General features: G+C 32.2%; 3 protein-coding genes across 7 annotated transcripts in view; 1 reads left to right on the plus strand and 2 right to left on the minus strand.

Annotated features, from left to right (window-relative positions):
* Positions 1-236: 236 nt before the first annotated feature.
* Positions 237-2085, minus strand: Mrps9 (mitochondrial ribosomal protein S9). The gene is made up of 9 exons (XM_070315658.1): positions 1886-2085; positions 1605-1746; positions 1376-1479; positions 1128-1301; positions 971-1050; positions 754-829; positions 536-661; positions 415-457; positions 237-336 (listed from the first exon to the last, which is right to left on the minus strand). The coding sequence occupies exons 1-9, from the start codon at positions 1979-1981 to the stop codon at positions 314-316; spliced, it is 864 nt and encodes a 287-aa protein (XP_070171759.1). The 5' UTR covers positions 1982-2085; the 3' UTR covers positions 237-313.
* Positions 2086-3897: 1812 nt separating this feature from the next.
* Positions 3898-16146, plus strand: Hppy (MAP4K3-like protein hppy). The gene is given in 20 exon segments (XM_070315665.1): positions 3898-4213; positions 4278-4335; positions 4625-4780; positions 4990-5222; positions 5310-5573; positions 5700-5895; positions 5994-6094; positions 6339-6403; positions 8645-8683; positions 10242-10295; positions 10987-11054; positions 11171-11317; positions 11540-11715; positions 11925-12129; positions 12219-12402; positions 12597-12874; positions 13074-13157; positions 13231-13323; positions 13401-13527; positions 14185-16146. Coding segments are annotated over 20 exon segments (2742 nt in total). The 5' UTR covers positions 3898-4099; the 3' UTR covers positions 14285-16146.
* A 4485-nt stretch (positions 16147-20631) lies between these two features.
* Positions 20632-24175, minus strand: part of Gefmeso (Guanine nucleotide exchange factor in mesoderm) — a 56350-nt gene continuing 52806 nt past the window's right edge. For all 5 annotated transcript variants that reach the window (XM_070315659.1, XM_070315663.1, XM_070315661.1 and 2 more), the window contains exon 7: positions 20632-24010. In XM_070315659.1, the coding sequence (XP_070171760.1) occupies positions 21668-24010 (2343 nt within the window). In that variant the 3' untranslated portion in view covers positions 20632-21667. The remainder of the gene's footprint in view (positions 24011-24175) is intronic.

Below are 24175 nucleotides of genomic sequence, written 5' to 3' on the forward strand. Positions count from 1 at the left end.
TTTTATTGTTTTCTAATTATGTATAATATTTAATAATATCTAAAATTTATGTGGCAAAAATCTAAAACTTTATGTTATTCCATAAACTTAATGATTTTAATGAATCTATTTTATGATTTTATTTTAATAAATCTCTATAATTTTCGATAAACATATATCAAAAAGATATTAAAAAATCTTTACAATGTACAAAAAGATTGTTAAAAGATTAGATATCGAGATTGACTCACCTGGTCGCGATGATGCATATCTTCAAAATATGTAATATCGTGTCCGTTAATAGTGATATTGCCAGAGCCATTGCCCCAGATTGTTACTTCACCTCTTGCAGATTTTCTAAAACAATCTGAAATTATAATGAATTTAATGATATTATTTCCTAGTTATTTGCTAATGTTAAGATTATTTATTTACTTTTGACTTTGATATATGGCCTTCCTGTGCTGTCATGTTCCAACTATACAAATAAAAATAATTCTCTGCATTAATAATCTCAATTATATTTTTCCTCTTGTCATTGTTATATATAACTTACAGGTGGCACAGTTATCTCATTGGAATGACTAATAAGTACTTTACGATACTTCATGATAAAATCTGTTGCACGCTTTGATAGTGGGTGATCACATAATCGTTCTAGTGATGTTATAAGATAAGTGTACTGAAAAAATTATTACACCTATGAGTTAAATTATGCGTTTCTTTGTAAAATATTGCATAGACTTCAGCATTATTATTGATATTACTATTTACCTCCAAATCTATAATATTTTCAAGTAGCTGGTTTCCAATATCTTTTATCGATAACCATTCGGAACCTATCAGATTACTAAAAATATGACTAATATTATATATAATCTTAAAAAGTAATTATATATGCCTAATACATATATAATAAAATTTCTAAAATTATATGCCAATTATAGTGTATATATCCATTCTATGTATAAATTATTAATATTCAACGTACATTTTATCCATAGGTAATGTTCCTTGCTTTATTAATGAATCTTCAATATCATTTAAAGATTTGATTTTCTCCATAATATCCTATATACAAAAATAATTTTTCTAAATGTTAAATTGCTCTCTTTTATATTTTTGTAAAAGTTGCTATAAAAACTTACATATAGCGTTTGATAATAATTTGCTTTAGAGGTATAAAACATAGAATGAAAAGGTCTTCCAGATTCATCAAACTCTGCTGCTTTCTTGCTTGGAAAAATCTCTTCTGGGTGTCGCATCATTGGGCGAGCTTTAGGATCGTACAATCCTGATGGAAACAAATACGCAATTGATCTCTGAAAATAATGATTATATGAATTATCTATTTTCCATAAATTACCAATAGTTTTTCATACAATTATATACATACATCTATATCTGCTTGTGTAAAGAAATCTGGATCTTCACCCATTATATTAGCTAGGTGTCGTTTTCCTATTTTGTATTCTATAATCTCTTTCTTCATGAATTCATCTGGCAAATGTAAATAGAAGATTTATACAATGTCTTTTATATAAAGTGTTAATATTATTAAAAAGTTATTATTAAAATATTATTGATTATATAATGCATGAAAAAGAAAGCAGATAAGTTACTACCATGCTCTTTCGCACGTTGCAAGTACATCAACATAGCTTTGCTTATCTTCTTTGCTGGTTTCTTCTCTTCAGTCTTCAATATATTGTTGATTTTATCAGTAGATGTTGTATATGATCGTGATTTAATATGTTGTTTATAATTCTAAAATTATAAAATACAATTAATATATACAATACACGAAATAATTGAACACGAATAGAATAAGAAAATCCGGATTGGATTAATAGCTTAACAATTTAAGTCTACGAAATCTCTTTATTTATTTTCACTTCGAACCTACCGAATATTGTGCAGCATCCGAAAACAAAATAGCGGCATTGTTACTTATACCAATCCCCAAACGTCGAAAATGTAAATAACGTGTGAAAACAGACATAATTGTTTGATAATCAGAAACAAACTATTCTTTAACTATAAAATTCGAAGTCGACAACTTAACCTCTTGAATTAAGTCAACCACCGGTTACGTTCGTAAATCTACCTGTCAATGGGTGTGTTCAGGTGATACAACCGTTGAGTAGCAATCGAACATGATTGGTTCTTACTTTTAGAACCAAATCAACGTCGAGTATTGACAAGACGATGCTCAACAGTTGTGTTTCTTGAATGCGCCCGATGTATCATCAGGACAAAAGAAGAGCAACGCAAAGATTTCTTTATTCTCATTCAGTACTTTTCGACAACTTTTGTGAACGCTCGGTGTTGTCCGAAACCGAACACCGAAAACTTTGAGTCTTCAACGCCACGCGCTACATCTGTGGTAGTGATATTTTGCGTCAGATGATCAATTTTATGTCCAATAATTTCCATATGATATTTTCATATGTTTCGAGATTAAGGCCGGTATTCATAGTCAATTCTTATATTTAAAACCGTCTTAAGCACAATCTTAAGATATCCTAAACCAATCACAGAGCCGTATTAACATCTTTAAGACATTACTTAAGACGATCTTGAAATAAGAACTGACTATGAATACCGGCCTAAATGATTAAGCATAAGACAAAATTAATGTTCCGCTGTATTCAGCCAAAAAGGATCTCACCTAGACAGCACAAAACATCCTTAGGATCATCCTGAATATGTCCAGGATGGTTCAGGACATTTGTAGGATGTTTTAAGATATTATTATAAATATATTTATAAAAATTTAATATGCATACATAATTATTTTTAGTTGTGTCGGCTATTTAATATAATTTAGAAATCTTAAGTATTATAATAAGTATTAATGTCCTATAAATGTCCAGTGGATAACCCCTGGATATCCGTAGGATATATCTGCCCTGTCCATTATATTGGATGTCTTTTGGATTTCCAGAGGATATATACATGTGCAATTAATTGTTAACATTAATTTCGTTTAATATTAATAATTGAATTTGATGCGCACATTTTCATATATCCAAAATTATTATTTATTTAATATTTCATGAGAAATGTTATTGTTCGCAACATTCCAAAAACTTTACAAATAATAGTATTCAACCGCTAGTTCGTTTGTTTACCGCTATGCGACACGCGAACTCGTATTTGAGATTTGGTCATGAGAATTATATAAAGCTTGCAAAGAGCAACTGACAGGAAATTACAAATGTAATTATTTTCTATCAGTTCAATTTCTGATTCAGATGCAATCCCAACATAGGGAATTCAGATATTGGATTGTTTAGAAAATATTACACAACTCAAACCCGGGAGCCAAACCTAAATATTCATGTACAGCACGAAAGCCTCAAATATTAAAGAACGGTGAACTATTTTTAATAGATTTTTAATATTGGCAGTAAATAACAAAACATAATTTTAATTTATATTTAAATTTTAAAATTTGTTCCTTGAAACATACGAAAAATATCCCTAACATATCCTATAAAAATCTTTAGGATGTTCCACAGGATCTCCCTGGATTCTCCAGAGGTTAATATACGGCTATCATTTACTCTTCCTCAGGACATCCAGAGGAGATCTGAGGATTACAATGGGATATCCTGGGATATCCTACATATATGTCCTGGATGCCCTTTGGACGTCCTATGGACATCCTTGCGCTGTCTGGGCAGCCAATCAGTTCAAAGTAGGGATGTTCGATTTTTTTAGTCAAAATTCGATTCAGAATCGATTCAAGAATCGATTCTTTTAAGAGAATCGAACATCCCTAGTTCAAAGATCGAGCAACGTTCAGAAATTTTAACCTGAGGATCTCTGGTCTAGGTTATTCGTACTTCGTGTTTGTTAATATCGTCGCGAGAAAATCTATGACGTCACGAACGAATCCGCGGCCAATGTCAGAGCAGTTCAGCTGTTGTGTGGACAATGGCGACGATTCGACGGATGGTGTGACATCCCGATGGGCTAAATGTTCCCGCTGCGTCGTCCGGTTGCACGTACACGCGCATCACGTCGCGGTGGCTGAGAGTCACGTCCTGGCGTGCAGCACCAGGTGTCTCGCTTCTCTATTTTCTTCCCTGTCAATCTCTTCGCTGCTCCTGCGATGGCCACGGTGAACGCGAACGCGCTATCCAGTGACATAAGCCGTAGGAATCCCCAGGACGAGTACGAGCTCATCCAAAGAATAGGCAGCGGGACTTATGGCGATGTCTACAAGGTATGTATCCTCTCTTGATTCTGTCAACGATAACGAGATCAATTATCGTATTCCCTCTTCGCAGGCTAAACGATTATCCATGAACGACCTCGCAGCGATTAAGGTTATCAAGTTGGAGCCAGGTAAGCGCAAAGTGTTTTATTTATTATACGGTTATCGTATTATCGCAATGGACTTTGCTGTGCGACTGTTCGTCGATTTTTCTCTTTGGTATGGAATGCTTTTTCCATGGAGTGTTAGTATGATTCCTCGCATAAAGTGTATAGAGTAAAAGTAAAAAGGACAAATTTCTTTATTTGTCCAGATGTTCAAATCTACGTTTAATTGGTTCACAAAATATAAACATCAAGCTGTTATAAATTTTATCATAGAATTATGAAGTAGTTTATAGTATTTGTGTTTATCTTTTAGGTGATGACTTTGCAATCATTCAACAGGAGATTTTAATGATGAAGGACTGTAGGCATCCAAATATTATTGCATATTATGGCAGTTATTTAAGGAGAGATAAATTATGGATATGTATGGAATATTGTGGAGGTGGATCATTGCAGGATATATATCATAGTATGTATAATATTTATTATTTAGTGTTTATATATATTAAAAGTAATAATATATATCTTTAACACAATTTCAATAATTAATAATATTTAATTCACGTTTATAAAAAGAAAAATATAAATTTATAGTGATTTATAAATTAACATTTTTGTGATAATTATGTTTTGGTTATATAATACATATATATAATTATATTTTTAATATACTTTTAGTAACTGGACCATTATCAGAAATACAAATAGCGTACATGTGTCGGGAGACTCTAACTGGTTTAGCTTACTTACATAGTATGGGTAAGATGCATCGTGATATTAAGGGTGCCAATATATTATTGACTGAGGCAGGTGATGTAAAACTGGCAGACTTTGGCGTGTCAGCACAAATTACTGCGACAATTAACAAGAGAAAGAGTTTTATTGGTACACCATATTGGATGGCACCTGAGGTACTTCTGCATTTCCTTCTAATATCTTAATGTGTTTGACAGAGTTACGTTAAAGATAATTGCAATTAATATTTTTGTATTGTGCAGGTAGCAGCTGTGGAGAGGAAAGGTGGTTATAATCAGTTGTGCGATATTTGGGCGTGCGGAATAACCGCGATAGAATTAGCGGAGTTGCAGCCGCCGATGTTTGATCTGCATCCGATGCGCGCTTTGTTTCTCATGTCCAAGTCTGGCTTTAAACCACCGACATTAAAGGATCGCGATAAATGGAGTCCAACGTTTCACAATTTTGTTAAAGTCGCACTCACGAAGAATCCCAAGAAAAGACCGACGGCGGAGAAGTTGCTTCAGGTTTGTCTTGTTTTATCATTGATGCAATTTCTCTCTGTATGTGTGGCAAAAGAATAAGAAAAATATATCTGCCAAACTGCAATTGCATCGATCCTAATCTGAAGGAAATTATTTTGAATGTTGCAGCATGCCTTTTTCCAAGGAGAGATGCATAAAAGACTGGCGTTAGAATTATTGCAAAAGGTGTCGAATCCCAGTCATATGTTTGCCGATTTAGAGGCCGACGAAGACGGGGCGGTGCCCAATGTTCCGCAAAGAATAGCCTCGCGTCATACTGCAAGGCCTAGGCCAAAGAGTCCCATATCACAATTGGATAGTGATGGTAAGCATCGATTAATAGCAATTAAATAATAACTAATGAACTGTATATATCTTATAGTTTAACTTAATAACTAATCGTGATTATAATTTATCCTGCAGATCAGATCAACATTGATGGAGTATTACATAGAGACTCCATATCACCATCTGTGGATAGTAATCCAGCATGGGATATCATGGATATCATGAATAATGTCAAAGTAAGTTTATTGCAATTATTTGCTCTGCTTATAATTATATATCATCATAATTTATTGAACATATTATTAATGAAAACAAGAGTTACAATAGTGTAAATATTTTTCCAATATTACAATGATTAATTTAGTATTTATGTCAAATTATCATTTTGTATTAAATAATTCGGTATATTATAAATAATTAATGAAAGAGTGCGATTTATGACAATGAAAATATCTAATCTGCATATTTGTGCGTATACAGGCTGTGCATAATTGCGATGTACATCCAGACTGTGGGATTGGTTCTGCGTTTGAAGAGCAAGAAAAGTAAGTTGTTTTGTACTTTTATTCTATCAATTTTAATCGCACATATTCTGCGCGGAAGGGAACATTGAAAACATGAAAGCTTCTCTATCACTTTCATTAATATGGTAGTTGCTGTTTTGTTTTGTCAAGAATATTTTCATGTTGTAAATATATATTTTATAAATAATTGGAATAGGATTTCAGAAATGTTTGATGTTGTAAAAAGATTTTACAGTTTCATATATATATATATATATATATATATATATATATGTATTATCTTGATTTTGCAATATGTATTATGTCTTAATCTTCTATATACACATAACAATTATAAAAATCAGTAAGTTGCGAGAGCCAAATGCAATTGTCATATATTATTAAACAAGATAGCAATGCAGTATGCTGTATTATAAGGATCACCAACATTCTATTCTTGGCTGATAGTAACTAATATATACATTGCATATAGCATGTGCTTTTGCTTTATCATGTCATACTTTCAAATCATAATCTGAAACGAGAGAAAAATGTACATTCATTACTCTTACACCTAAAACAGCAGCACATCATATTCTGAAATATCTTGACATAGGTAGAGAGAAAACTTATAAAACAAACTAGACGATTATTATATATATAATCACATATTACAAAATCTTTATGGATATTACAGGGATTTATTCTTTGTAATTTTCGTATCTCCAATCGTTATTTTTTTAATCCTATTTCTTTTTCGATTTTGACCGTAAATAAAAAGTATTTGAATTATCCGCAAAATCGATAAAAACAATTTCCGCGAATTACTTTTCGTTGGCGAAATTCCTTATTGAAAAAAAATGAAATCATTTTTTTTCTCTCTATATTAAAATGTAATATAACGTCACACATATACACAAAACATATTTTCACAGTCTCATTGAAGTTTTAATATTATACATCTCGATAACAATGCCTTTTCGAGTTAAGCTAGGGGTTGACTGAAATCAGTTGGAGAGAATAAAGTTTTCTTATTAAATAGCTTCCCTCTGAAACATTCAAAGTGCAATTCTAATTTCAAGAGTTGTTCTTCTTTAATCTACTGCAATTTTCAAACTACTTATATCCTAACATTTTTGTTAGAGAAAAATCGTTTCAATTTTTGGCAAGGAATATCGCCATGGAATATCGCCATGGAATATCGCTTTAAATATGCCTATAATTGAGCTACATATTTTGTCTTACATTTATTATCAGCATATTTCTTAAAGACATGCTCATTTTTTGTCAGTACACTTGGCGCGAATCTTAAGACAAGTAAAATATCGAAACGTCGTAGCAAAACTGGCACAGAGATATTTCATATGACTATAAGGTAATATAAACAATTTCTCCGGTTGGTATCTGTGGAGTGAAAAAAATTCTTTCTATCTTTAACATAACAATGATATTATCAACACAAATTACATGCTATTTGTATTTTCTTAATACTGTAAATGTTTAAAAAATTTTGATCGGTTTGTCACCGAGTAACATTAAAGCGATCCGAATTGTAATTGTAATTGTAAATATAACATAAAAATTTTGCTATGCCAGAGTGGCTTTAAAAAACATACAAATTAAATATAAGAGAATTGTTTGAATAGAGTTAAAAACATTTTTTAACCACGTATACGTAATCAAATTTTTTGATATATTAAAAAGATAATTATATATGAGATAATTATACAGACATCTCGGCGGGACAGAGATTTAACAATGTATTGTGTATATACGAAATTACAGTACACTACTTTTTGCATGTTAGGCGATAGATACGATTGCTTGTATGCATGATTTGATAGAAAATTTGTCAAAGGATTGCTGATATGTCGTACATGCATTTCATTAAAGTAAGTAAGATCACTTTTTGAGATATATTTGTATATACACCAACATATAACACATCGCGGTTTTATCTATTAGAATTAGTTATTCTAAAAGCTAAAATCATGCATTTTTTCATCTGGAGAAAATATCTAATAAAAAAAAAGACTTTCTAAAAATACCATTTGATTCGTACGTAAATAGAGATTGCCCGAGTATCTTCGTTATATTTTAACAATGTAACATATTCGGTCGTAAAATAATATTTGTATCCCGTCACTCTTAGTCCTTGCTCCTGTAGCACATCTGCCCCACGCCCCAAATTTCGTTTTGTAATCTACATTTCCAATTATTCTTTTTTAATATATTTTTTGATTTTTCTGATCAGTTTGTAATTTTAATAATTTCTCCCAACAGGAGTCTATTGCAGTACATTGATGAGGAGTTGTTGCTAAGGTATTGGCAGGTAACCCTTTTCCCTTGCACCTTGCACCTTGCACTTATATCTCCTAATAACTGCGTAATCATTCTGTAAATTGCATTACTCGAACAGTTATTCGCTTACGCTTTTTTTTTTAAGTATCTTTTTCTTTTATTACAAACATTAACATACTTCGAATTTACACGCATATCGCTTTCGGTTTTGTGTTAGTTTTAAAAGACTCCTTTCAAATTACTCTGTATAATTTCAGATTAGCTTAGCTAAATATACTAAAAAATGATAAAAAACAGATATCTATAAAAATTTATATATATATATATATATATATATATATATATAATTAATAAATTATATAAAATATATATGTATATATAACATTTTTTAAATATATAACTAAAAGACAAAGTGATTAAAATATATAATTCGAGTCGATTATCTCAAATTGAATTAACATTCGCAGCGTAATTAGAATAATATTGACATATTACAAACACAAATTTTAGATAGATGTAGACTTATGCTTCCTTCCTGTGTTATGTATTTGGTGTTATTTGTTGCATGTTAGTTTTTTTCAATCATTTTGATACACTAAAGTTGTTTTTAAAATATATCAATCATGCTGGCGGAGAAATCTCTGTATCTATAATACGGAGGAAAAAAGAGAGAAATGTTAGTTTATCTATAATTAAAGTTTTACGTGTTTTATCATATAAGATTATCTCTTTTGAGTCTATAATAACACAGTTCAACAAAAAAAATAACTTATTTTTTTAACACAAGAAAGAGGATGACCATTTTCTGTAGTGGTTTTTTTTTTTTTTTTTTTTTTTTTTTTTTTTTTTTTTTTTTTGGTGTGTGACATTAAATGTAACTTGGCCTTTAAATTGTCCTGTGTTTCGTAATTTTGAGATCTATTATAGATAATGTGTTGAAGGAGGATTATTACAATTAAAAGTAAGAACGTTATATATATGAAACTTTTTAATCCTGAAAAAAAATTGTATTGATTATATCAAATATTTATGATTATAAATATAGGATCTATCGGGGAAAAACATAAATTAGGTCATTGAAAATTTATCAAACATTTTTCATTATCTTTATTCACACACAAACTTAAAGGTTTTCCAGATAACAAAATACGAATCTAATATCAAAATTGACAAATCAAAATAATAAGAAAGATTACTTATTTTATGCTGAACATTTGAAACGAATTTACGAAAACCGAGGAATTGTGGGAAATTATAATTTCTATGGAATTTTATCTCTCTTTATATTATATCTTGTGGATAAAATATAAAAAATTATTGATATTTAAATAAGAAAGAGATGCGTATTAAATTTTATTTAATCATCGCGCAACAATCTTCGATGTAACCATACAATGTATCTAAAAAGGAGAAATAGTATTAGTCTCTTATTACTTTATCAAGCATCCTATATTTTCGCATTTTATTATGTATACGTTGTTTACAAGATTTCAAAGCACATTGCGCAGAATATCTCGAGCAGTATCAAGAAACAAGTTTATAATTTTTATAGTATATTATCATAGTTTCATGTGTGCAGGGGAAATGCAATGTCGATGGTCGGTGGACATTGCGACCAGCTATATTCCCTGCAGTAAGTAGATAAAATAAATTACAGTAAATAATTTTTTTATTGTCCAACACATATCTTGTTCAGTTGATATATTATCATGAAAGTATCAAATATTCATTTTATTATATATATTTTTATTCGTCTAATATATGTACAAGATATTACTGTAGTATTATTTTATTGATATATATACTTTTAAATATATATATATTTTTTTTAATATTCCTTATAAATGATTTAATTTCTTTATAAATGATATCGATGTGAGAGAAAGGAAAAATATGATTGATTTATTACAGGGAATATTTCATGTCTGTTTTTGCCTACGATTTATTCAACTGACAATATTTGCCAAAAAAATTCATTCTGTATTACATAACACCAGAATAGGCCTCACGATTGATCTTGTTAACACTTTGATAACACGATTGTTTTGTGACGTACTAAAATCTGCAAGAAATATGCAGCTTTCACATCTCTAACTTGTTTTTGCATCACATTTTATTCGAAAATCTGTTAAGCCACGTATATACATATTTCAAGAGAAATATACGATCCTAATTAATAATTTTATAATTTACGATTAATGTATACTCTTTATTTTTTTACATGTTATTTGTTTTCTATTAACAAACATTTATTTTTCCTCTTTCATAATGAAAAACGCTTTTGAAGAAAATACAATTGCAACATTTTCCTTCTTTTTTTTTAGAGCCACTCTTCCACTTGGGGAATCATCGAACGATTGCGAAGTTCATTGTCCCTATTACAACGTGTCTGGTAAGTGATTTATATTGCAGATTGATGAAAAAATTTGATCGCGCATAATATATCAAACTGTTTCCTTTAAATTTATTTGCGTGTGCGGATAATAAAGATTAGATTCGTGTGCACAGGGTCTCAGGCAAGTCCCCGACGTCACAGCTCTGTGGACGAATTATACGGTCTCGTCAACAATTCTCAATCCCTAACAACTGTCAACGGTCAACGTCAACGATCATTGTCGGATAGTGGCCCTAGAGACGAATCTGCGCAGTCGAACGGTAAGAGCGTACATCGTGAATTTAATACTTTAAGTAATGTAAATATTCGCACATAATACATTTATTATTCATCTTCTCTATTTGAAAAAAAACCTGATATCTTGAGATATTATCGATATTAATATATAGTTTTACATATATATATATATTTTTTTTTTCATTCAATCTTTTAATTTTCTTAATTAATTAATTTAACTTATTTATCTCATAATTTTTTTTTAGGCGACAATGAGATAGCAGCTGATCGAGATAGGGAGAGTATGAGTCCCGACTTACTTTCGGATACACCGCCCGTCCCTCCGAGAAGGAGGGATCGAAAGAGACACACGCCACCGAGGCCTATTAGTAACGGATTACCTCCCACACCAAAAGTGCATATGGGAGCATGTTTCTCAAAGGTTAACTTACAAAAGGCTTATTGATTAACATATATATATATATATATATATATATATATATATATATATATATATATATATAACTTTTTTATTTATTATTATATTATTCATTATATATTTTAGTATATGAAAATATTTCTTTTACAGCATTATTTCTCGACAAGTTAAATCCTTATTTATTATCTTATTTCTACTACAAATTTTAATAGGTATTTAATGGCTGTCCATTGAGAATACATTGTACAGCGAGTTGGATTCATCCGGATACGAGGGATCAGCACTTGTTGATTGCGGCGGAAGAAGGAATTTACAACTTGAATTTGAACGAGCTCCATGAAACTGCGATAGACCAATTATATCCAAGACGTACTATCTGGATGTATGTTATTAAAGATGTTCTCATGTCCCTTTCCGGTAAGCTTATGTTGTATTATCATCATTGACGCTGCTGCATGATTGATTAATTTATATCCTCTGAATAATATTAGTGATGTATATTGTAGGAAAGACGCCTCAATTGTACAGGCATGACTTATTAGCGATGTTAAGTAAACAGACTCATAGGTTTTCGTTACACATGAATAAAATACCAGAGAGATTAGTCCCTAGGAAATTTGCTCTCACTACAAAGGTACCGGACACAAAGGGATGTACCAAATGCTGCGTTGGAAGGAATCCATATAATGGGTGAGCGGAAACTACATTATCATACATTTTTCGTAAAATATACAAAATATAACTCTGATGAAATAAGAACATAAATAAATTGAAATAGTCTTCATACAAGAAAAAATTGCATATATAATGATTCGTTATATTTTCATGCTTGTCAGTTAAATAAAATTTAACAAACATAATGATCTATCTTTTTAAACATATAGATACAAATATCTGTGTGGAGCGATGCCGGCTGGTATATTTCTAATGCAATGGTACGATCCATTGAATAAATTTATGCTTCTAAAGCATTTCGACTGCGTTTTACCATCGCCTCTAAACGTCTTTAAAATGGTTATCACACCGGAGATGGAATATCCAATGGTGTGTGTATCAGTTAAGCAGCCATATCAGCAGAATAAACTGAAATTGGATTAAAGCAGTGGTATCAACGCAGAGTACTGGTTCCACAGTGATGAATTAGAAGATATGGATGGTTCAGGTATTTTTATGTTATATATGTCTAACAAGATTTACTTGTTACAAATAATATGATAGTCTCTATTAATCTTATTTTTATTATTTTCTTATACAAAAAGATATTTGCTATTAATGTTCTGTTTATCTTTAAAAACCTGATAATTCAATCTTTATTTTTTGGAAGAACTATCATCCCCTCTTTAATAAGAATACTGTTTCAGCGACTGTGATACCAAGAAGAGAAAATTTGAATGTTATTAATGTCACACAATTTGAGAAAGATGCAATACTCGTTTGTTACGATAGTGAGTATTACTAGAAGTATATCTTATTATCACATGCAATAATATGTTATAAATGAAATATTTGTATTTGAAGGTGTAGTGAAGATGGTGACATTACAAGGGAAACCTCGGGTTAGCAAGAAACAGCTGTCAGAGCTGCAGTTTAATTTTCAGATTGAATCTATCAGTAAGGACGAAATACTTGTTCACTCGCAATACATACCATAGTCTTTATGAATAAAACAATGTGTCATTTATTTTCAGTTTGTCTACCAGATAGTGTACTGGCATTCCACAAACACGGTATGCAAGGTAGAAGTTTCAAGAATGGCGAAGTTACTCAAGAGATTAGTGATCCAAGCAGGACTTACAGGCTACTAGGCTCAGACAAGTATGTATCTGATGATATAAAAGATTTGAGAAGATGATGCACATGTATAATACAGTAGAAGCATTTTGAGGAGAAAAATAATTAAAAAAGTATTGTTAATGAGATTTGATATTTTTTCGAATCTTTTTTTTATTGGAATTTCAATTGCGATCTAAAAATTATAAATTTAGGAAACTTTTTTGTTAAGTTTTTACATTGTTTGATATTGATACACATTAACTCTCATAATCTCAAAATTGATTTGGTAATAACAATTTTTCTCTTTTTTAAAGATATTTTATATATCAAAAGAGATATTTAATCTTATTAATAAAATTTTAATTTTAATGTTGATATGTTTTTTAATGTATTTTATATTATATGTATGTGTGTATGTATATATATATATATATATATATATATACATACACACACACACACACACACACACACACACACATATAGATACATATATATATATATATATTATATATATATATATATATATATATATATATATATATATATGTATATATATACATACATACATATAATTTTAGAATTTTTTTAAATGCGGTATATCTATAGAATTTATTATTAATATTTATAATTAAATATAAATTAGATTAACACTTGTAATTAAAGAGAAGATAAAATTGACTATTATGTATTAAATAGGGTTGTGATGTTGGAAAGTCATCTGGTTCACAGTGGCACATTGACTGAATCGGAAGGAGCGGATCTCTACATACTCGCTGGACACGAGGCCAGCTATTAAGTATCGATTTTTAAATTCCTAGCTTGCGATCACACGCTGCATTATCGTCTCGCACGATTTGTGATTGAACTGCACGTGTAACGTGGAATGCGACTACAAAAGAGCGGTGAGAAAACATATATGAGAGGTAAAAGCTTTACAATTAATTATTTTCACTACTTTGCAATGTGCAATTCCAACATTGCTGCAATGGGTTACCGCCATCTCTCTAATAGTAGTCGATATCGCGTAAACTGATCATTTACTCGAGGTAACTTTTTTTAACGAGAGGCGTCTTAAAACTTAGATAGTTCTTTCAGTAGATACACACTATGACAGAAAGAGATTTTGAGTTTAACAGAAAGACACCAAACTTAAGACAAAGAAAATATGTACGCGGAACTTATTCTTATGCCTGATTAAATGAAGCCGATAAAAACCGTATTGTTTGGAAAGATATATCGGATAAAAGCAATTTCCTAGTTTATATAGCTATACATGTGTATAAATTACACTTATATATATAAATCATGTACAATTACGAGAAAAGAGATTTATGATGAAATTAAAACCTCGGAAACTGTAAAAATAATTGGAGATTATTCCGTATTTCTGACGTTATATATAACTAAATTAGCTAGAATATATAATGCAAGAGTACATTGTTGCACAGCGTGTTTTGCAAGCAACGAAGCTCTATCAACGCTGTGCAAATGGTACAGTTTCGGATTTTATCTTTTTTTTTAGAGCGCTATATTCTTATTAGCTCTTAGCCTTCGAGAACCATTTTGATCGTAATAGCGATTTAATAGGATAAGAGCTCTCGTATTTGTATTTTCGACGAGTGCGGGACATTATTCTCTAGACGAGACAATATTTATATTCTTACACACACGTGGTTGCGTAAAGTTTTCGAAGGTTAAAGTGCTATTCGCTGCATCCAGATGCAATATCCGATGGAATTTTCATGTTGACGGAAATGTGTGACATTAATCGAGATTACAATTTAATATATCTTCGTCGTCTCACTTTCACGGGATTCGAATTTCAGTGACCGATCTTTTGACATATTTCAAAAGAATGCGCATTATTTTTTATAGCCTTTCCACTTTCTCGACATTAACTACACTTCTGCATATAAATACAAAATTGCAAAGATTGAATTGAATAAACGATGTTTTTTAATCAGTTTTAGGTGAATTAAATAAAATAAAGATTTCATTTTTCGTTATTTCTAACTGCAAAAAACGGCTCCCCAAAAAAGAAAATCTTCGTTGAGGAAAAAACGATTCTGAATTAGGGAGCCTATCATTCAAATCTGATCTGGTGGAAGCGGGACGCTACTATATTTTCTTCCAAAAACGATAGATAGTAGAGAAAACGGCAACGATATAGAAGGAAAGTAGTTAATTGATGTATAACGCTCCGTAAAAACGTTCTCGAAAGATTCCGCGTAGAAATGAATTTTCTCTGTGAATTTTATATAATATCGTGTACACATATGTAAGCAGTACAAAATTCACTTGTACCAATGTGTCGTCTTTAAGAATGTGTGTATGCACGAAAAATTATGCTATTCGAGCTTCATTTCGTTGGGCATGGGACACACTTCGAGAGAGTTAGCTTTATTCAGACATCGCGTACGTCTCGCGATGTCTCTAATCTTTCGGCGATATTAAATATATAAATTGCACGACAATGTCATCGATAGTGAACGCGCGAATTTATCTTGAAATATACATGCGTTGAATCGTTTTGCTTGCTGTATGATATTGATCGCGATTGTAATAAAGTATCCGCGATTGTTGGTTCATGATCAGCCTTGATTTGCGCGCAACAATAATCCCCGATATTTGTTCTTTCATTTTACGAAATAATCTAATTTTTTTATCGGATATGTCGTCAACGACGATATTATCGTATGTATCTGTGAAGCGACGAGCGCAATATAACTTTCATGTGATCGGTCTCAAGACTGGGAGAAATATATTTTCTCGTTTACAGTAGACTTTCTATAATCCTTGATGAGGAAGAGTGCTGGATTACGTAGGATTTAGACGAGAGGAAAAATTGACTGTGTTTTACGTTTACGCAGTCGAAGTTTGCAACTCTCGAGTATCGTCAACGTTTATTTTAACGAAAGATTTCGCTTGTATAAATGTACGAATTATCTCGGAACATATTTGCCGAAATCTATTCGATACACTATAAGCTGATACCTGTAGATCGATAATGATTAAACCAAAAACATTCCTCTTTTTTATTTGGAATATTTGACCAATATTTTTATTAAATATTCACTAATCGCGCAACTATTAATTAGTAAAGATATCGCTTCTTCATATATATAGTGCCGTTGCACTTGTATCTCCTTCCAGAATTGATGCTTGAATTTAACATAATCATTTATTCGAATATATTTTGATGAAACCACTGACGCGGTAATTTTTTTTAGTTTGTATCTCGTAAGATATTTAAAGTGAAAAAATAATTAACATATTGACGCATCATAATCAAACAATTCATTACATCATAACAATAAGTCACGACATACGAAGATCAGAAGTTCTTGAAAATTGATCATGTGAAAAAAAGCACATGTATTTTATTTGCTCCGGACTGATATTCGTATATATGTATATTTATATAATATCTGGCACTTTTCCATCTATTTCCGTCGATATTTTATCGAGTCTTTAATTTACAATTCTTTACTGAGAGAGGCGAAAGACGTAAATCGAACTGTAAAGAATCGTCAGAGCGAAACATGCGTAATTATCTGTGCGGAATGTTGAACTATTTTGATATTTTATATGAACCTTTTCTTCTGTACATAGAAAGTAGATTACTGAAGAAAGTATTATACTATCGAAAAAAAAAAATTCGAAATATACCCTAGCAAAGTTATGAATCAGTGTCTTATCGTTTCCGTTGAATTTTCGTCTCGCGGCGAAAGTTGCTCGTGTATAAATCTAAGTGATAACGTTTTCCAAAATTATAATATCACGCATATTTAAGTTTGCAATTGGATTTTGCGGAATTTTGAATTTGCGCTGCGCATTTTCGAATAATCGAAAAAATTTGCTGATATTTCGCTCTTGTATTGTCAATTTATTCCACGTTCGATCAAATTCTATGTCAAGTCTACATTTATTCATTGTAAACAGAGATAAATAGAAACGTAATTGTCTTCCCCATACATATTTGCTAATGGCAGTATGCCAGATGTGTTGAATGTCTACGATACTAACATTTCTGGCAAAATGTTTGATAATATCCATAAAATCGCGTAATTTTAATGTTTGTTTAGTCGACAATCTCCGTTTTCTTAATATTGTAAGAATTATTCGAGCGAGAGAACTCTCTTAGTATACGAAGTATGTAAATCTACTTGATGTAAGGAAGGAGAAAGATTGTGATATATATCGAAAAAGACAAAAAATTATCTTTATTCCACGCAGATGTAATTTAGCTGGAAAGTTATCTAAAGGCTGTTTAAGTGTTAAAAAGTTTAGAAATGTCATACGTGGAAGGATATATTATTTTATTTCGGTATAGGCGATTTTGTTTATGCGAGATATTATTCTGCTTCTTTACGGAGACGTACATATTTACAAGATATTTTGATAAAAATAACGGTGAATAGTAACTGCGATGTTACCTGATGTGAATTTTTGTATTATCGTAACGACAATAATTTTATCCAGACCGTATCGTATCGAACGAATTACAGAAGGAAAAAGAATAGGTACATCGGCGGAATCAGAGTAGATAATTATAAATCCAAATTTTAGCAAAGAAAGTGAAAAAAAAATAGAAGACATAATTAGAAAGTCTTTAATCCTCTGACATAGAAGTATTAGAAGAAATATGTGCACTAGAAAGACACACATACATTTTGTGTAGATTTCACATATCCATGTTCTGCTCGTGACTATTTAAAATGAAATTTCATTTTATAATTTTTGCAAGAGAATAATAGAAAAATTAGAGTATGGGTGTAAGACACATCGAGAAAAATGTCTGTTTCAATAATTTTATACAATTATCAAATAAATAAATGCGTGATAAAAATTCACATTTTCATTAATTCTTCTTCAAGTCGGTTATTTTGAACAAGAGACACGAGTGTGCGATAGATCGAGATTTATCTTCCGTTTGAATGGATTAATAAAAAGAATTTAAGAAAAGAGAACCTCATTATTTTTCAACATTTCAGAAAATGAATACAGAGATATGCGATTGTTAATCTATATATATATATATATATGTAATGAACCGTTGCGTCCAGTTTGCGAAGAGTATTGTACACCCATACTAGCGATATTTGAAAAGTCCTTTTGCGCAATGTACACGTGCAAGTGCTAGGACGATTGATACAGCGATAAAATGTACCTGTACACATTGACCATTAATAGTTTGCCTCTACGTACGGATGTTTGAGTTCCAAATTTTCGTTTTTCACTTATTTTGAATTTTGAGATTCACATGGCGAACATATAGAGAGAACGCGAGACAGCAATATATATTATATTATATTCCTTAATCTTCGACCATCCCTCAGATTTATTCATTAAATTAATGAAGCTCTCATGCTCTTTATTAATATATGACTCTGATACATTCATATAATGTCTGGCGGTAATGCAAAAAAAATATTTACTCAATTTTACTATGCATAAATATTCCTACTTTTATTCTATGATTATTTTACTTGATTTTTATTCAATTAAAAAATCATAGAAGAAAAGATTTTCTCATGAAAACAATTTTATGATACAATATATATAAACTTCGGTATCAAAAAGTTTACTGCTTACTGCATCTGATATTTCCAGTATCGGAAAATATGTTGGTTTTTTAGAAAAACGTCGCTCGATTTCGATAATCTAAGGGATAGAAGAAGATAAAGCGCATGCATGTATGCTTATTATTATTTCCGATCAAGAATTTGATGACGATTGATAACATACGTGCACGTTTTGCATGCAAAGAGATATACAAAATATTTTGAGAGGTAAATTCGTAAGTTACATAAAATGGATAAAAAGAGAGAGAAATATATATATATATATATATATATATATATATATATATATATACATAAACATAAACAAATATATTTAATAAAATTTCTTGACATATATACATATATATTGTAAATTCAAAGAGATATTCACTTAATATCTAATAGAGTAAATTCCGATAATTTTGTTAATTAGCCAGAAAATGTTGAAGATACGAATTGCCGATATATCAGTAATAGTTGTTAACTAAAACCATAGCGACACAGGACACAGGTAAAACAAACGAACAAAATTATTCTTCCAATCGAAAATTAGAGGAGCGAAACAGAAAAATGTAATGTTACATCATACAGAGAGATTTTAGGAATATAAGAGGCTTCTGCTATATAAAAAGAAAAGATTCTCACCAAGTGTTACTCCATTACGTGCATTTAATTATTTATTTAAAGAGTATCATGTAATGCTATCCCCTCTCCCCGAAAAAATTTACTATAACAAAGATGCGTTGCGAAAGAGGACGTTTTTTAGACGTTGATTTATTCTTTATAGTCGAAAGTTACATATTATACACCAATGAGAGAGAATAGTAGAGGATTTCCTTATAAATATTAATTGGAATTGTACTAGTGACTAAGTCTGTAATTATACGCGGAAGTTGTATATAATGTGTATAACGTATTATATATAGTACATATGTTGTATCTTGCGTTCACCGAGTCTTCATTTTAGTCATTTTTTATATAAATACAGTATTGTGAGAAAATAATTTATAATTATGCGTTAACGTATTTAATTTACCAATGTATCTATAGGAACAATCACAAACTTCTTTGTAAATAAACCTTCCTGCAATAAAATCCATCTAAAAAAATATATATAGTCAGACATTTATGGCGTTGCAATTCATATTATATCACGTTGATACATCCCGTTATATTTATAGAAAGGCGTACTTACCTGAAAATATCATATCTAGTGCCAACTCTGCTCGAGATGAAAATGAAGAATACATAGTTGCGGTAAATTTTATATAAAACATTATATTACTATATATACACGTTATATAGTAGCATATACACTATACACTATATAATATATACTCTTTATTCTCTTATTCTACCCAACGTTTTAATTATTTAAATTTATTCAATCATAGTTGATATGAAATCGTAGTTATTTATTTGTGGAAGCAAAAGTAGAAAAAAATGTAATTGGAAATAAAATTCGTTTGAAAATTTGCATTTTCAAATTCTCTAGCTATTAATTGACGATCTCTTCGATCGGAAATACAACGTTAAATGACTTTTAAATGCTTCGTTTAATTAAAAAAATTAAAAAATTGTTTCTCGCTCTCATATGCTCTATCTAACGTACAAGTAAAATATCAAACAATATTTATTTTAACATACATTTCAACAATCTATAAGTAGATATTAATTGAGAACAATTGATGTAATTTTTTACGCTTTTATGAAATATAATATGAACATTTGAACATCGACATGCTTATTACGTGCACATCAACGTTAAATGAGATATCAATTCATTATAGAGTAATAGTATCACGTTGTATTAATTATCTTCCAGGCACATGTTGAAGGCATGCTGACTAAAGTTAGCTCTCAAACTTCTCAATACGATAGATTATATGAATAAAGCAAAGCAAATGCTATTATACTTTTATTAATTTATGGATAAAAATGTCGAAATATAAGAATTATTTTTGTCGGAAATTATCTCTATATAAGATAGAGATCGTTGGAAATATTATATAGGCATATTTACTCTCTATATGAATATTTCTATTCTTATCCACTATATATATTTTTTGGACAATGACATTATTTAACAACATTTATTGTTTTCTTGTAAATTATTTTTTAAATTTATATGCAATTATAATATCAACGACCGAGATTTTGTTAAAAAACAAAAATTGTTTTTGATATGATATACAAGATATTTTATAGAATACACAAAGTATTTACTTGTTTTATATTTATTTCACTCGAAATAAGAGCATTTTATCATGGATTGAAAAAAAGCACAAGTATTTTCACTGTATATCTTTCTATCAAATTATCTATTTTTATTTCCTACTTTTACAAAGCTTTTTTTTGCCTTATAAAAAAATAAATAATACTTTCCTAAGTAATATCTCTGAATTATACTTGGGGTAAGTTCGCAAACACCATTTGCACAATTTCATTCGAAATCAATAATTCAACAAATTTCTTAAATTTAAAACACGAACGCTGTTTCTCTCTTTAATAAAAACATTTGCTTGACTTTTATTCACACAACCAGTCGAATATGGTTCGAAACTTTTATTGGCTCATCTTGCAATTAATTCTATTCATTCGTATATAAGTACGGATCACGTCTCAATGTGCCCCTGCAATTGACCCACTATCTTTCGCACCCAACCCGCTTGACTCTGCCCCGCGGAGACGTCGTCCCTATCAATCTCAGAGCTCCGATTATAATTAACCGGCGAATCATCTTGCGGCTGATAAATCGTATTCATCCTCGCGGTGACGACTTCCGATTCACCGGTGTGCCCCTTCGCTAGAATTGATTTTATCTTCAGGTAATCTGGCTTCTGTGCGACGCTCGGCTTGCACCTCGCCAACGGCATCGAGGACGCTTTTTGCTTTCTCTTGGCGGGTATAGGCGGTGCGATTTTCACTTTCGTTGCCGCAGTTGTCGTCGTTGTCGTCGACTGCCGCATTACGAACACTTCGTCGACATCGCTGAATATTGCACTGTCCCGAAACACCTCGTCCACGTCGGCATCCGCGTAATTCTCAATGGTCTCGAAACTCCTCTCATAGAAGCTGTCCGTCTCGCTTTCGCGACGCTCCACGTCCTTGTTGCTGTTCGTTTCCTCTTCCTCCCCGCGATCTTTCTCTTCCGACTGGTCGATCTTATTGAGTGATTGTTTGACGTCAATGGAAGAAGACTGAATGCGTTTGTTCTCGGCGAAGAGGATCGTTGGATCGGCGTAATCTGACTGAGCGATTCTGGCGCCCAGACTGGAGCTGCCTTGCTTGTAATAAAGCTGGGGTACTCGCTGATCGCTAATCGAGCCGACGCTCGAGCAGCCCACCAGCTCCTCAGCGTCCGAGGACGGTTCCCTTGCGTACTGCTTCGCGTGTTTAGTCCGTCTCTTCGAACACTTGCCATTTGCGACGCTCAATGAACGAAAGTAGCGCGTCCGTTCGAGCTCGTCATTGCACTCGAGTGTTTCCGTGCTCATGGTATTCCTCAGACGGCCCTGCAGACGACTACTCGCCTTGAAGAGAACGTTCCGAAAAATTGCGCTGCCGTTCGCCCGGTAGATCTTGTGATCTGGATGAATATTCGCGCTGTCCGTGGTGGACATACGTACGTCGGAGTAAGCGTCATCAGTCAATCGGGTGTCCTCCAGCGAACAAAAGAAAGTCGACGAGCTGGAACTCGTCGAGGTGGCGGGCATGGGAAATTTAGCGATTCTGCCCTCCGGTTGACACGTGGACGCGTATCTCTCCATGTCTTCGAGATTGATCTCCGCTGGCTTGTCAGATGCTATCGTAAACGGCCGCTCACTCATCGGTTTGCCGTCCCGTTGTAGAAAGCGCGACTTTGTCACGCTCGTTGGTTGCGAGTTAGGACTTATCTGGAAGCTGCGCGGTAGCGAGCCGCACTTTGGTGGTGAGGTTGGCAGACCTTCGCAAAGTTTGGTGAGCCAGACAGCGGGCTGGATCGGGCTATCGTTGCCGCCGTCGACGTCTTTCGCCATCTGCAGACCCTCCCAGACATGCTGCAGATTATCATAGTTGCCAAAGCCCTTGGCTTCTTCCGTGTCGTTCGCGTCGTTTCTTTCGCCATTGCGCCGTTCAGATCCGTCTTTTTCGATACGTTCTGCCATTACAATCGAGTTGATCTCCTTGCACTCGGCTGCTCGATGATTCGACATGCACGGCGACTGCACGAGACTCTCTTCATTATCCAGTGACGTCGAATTATCACGGATACGAAGCGCCGTCTTGATCACTTTGCTCTCGGTGACAATGCTCTGTCGTTTAAACGTCTCAAAGGCCGCTCGCTTCTCCTGCACGTGATTCGCCTTGCCATTTCGCGCCATCATTTCCGTTGATTTTTGAACGGTCTTAAGGTTGTCGTAAAAAAGCTGCAACGGCTGCTGGTTCTCCCGCGCTGCCGTTGCCGAAGACAATGAATTCCATGCATTGTTCGTCCTAATCAGTCGCTGTTCCCGATACATTGCTCGAGCGCGTCCCAATCTATTGTTGTTGTTAATGTGATTGATCGAGCCGATGTAATTAGAGTTCTCCGAGTCGCTTTCGTCTGACGTATCCGCAGAGATGCGCTTGTTAAATCGTTGCTGTCGTACATTGATGATACTGTTGGTTCGTTGTTTCTCCAACAGTTTCTGGAATTCTTGGTTTTCCATGAGAATGTGGCCGACGATCTCCTCCACCGTTTGCGTCGGAGGAGTATGCTGCTGCTCGTTATTATTGTCTTTGACTTCGCTCGGCGACAATGAATTCGTTATCTGATTCTCCTTTTCAGCACAAATCTCGGCTGCTTCTTCGATCTCGGCCGTTGTACATTGAGTATCGTTGATAATGTCTACTTTCTGCTCTTCGTCCGAGTGATTGAGACATACGTACGATTGGAAGCCTGGCTCGGATTTTCGTCTCCAGCCGGTGAAGCGATCCTGAATATATTATTGAATTATTATTATTATTAAAATCTAAATTGTATATTTATTATACCTGATACATATATTTGAGCAGATATAATCGAATTTGTACATTTTCTCTAAACTCTTTTCATTCTAGAATGTTAATTTATTTAATGTTATATATTTTGGAAATAACAT

Source organism: Polyergus mexicanus, unplaced genomic scaffold (genome assembly GCF_030449975.1).
Source record: "Polyergus mexicanus isolate NDT 795.1 unplaced genomic scaffold, iyPolMexi1.0 SCAF_2, whole genome shotgun sequence".
NCBI lineage: Eukaryota > Metazoa > Arthropoda > Insecta > Hymenoptera > Formicidae > Polyergus > Polyergus mexicanus.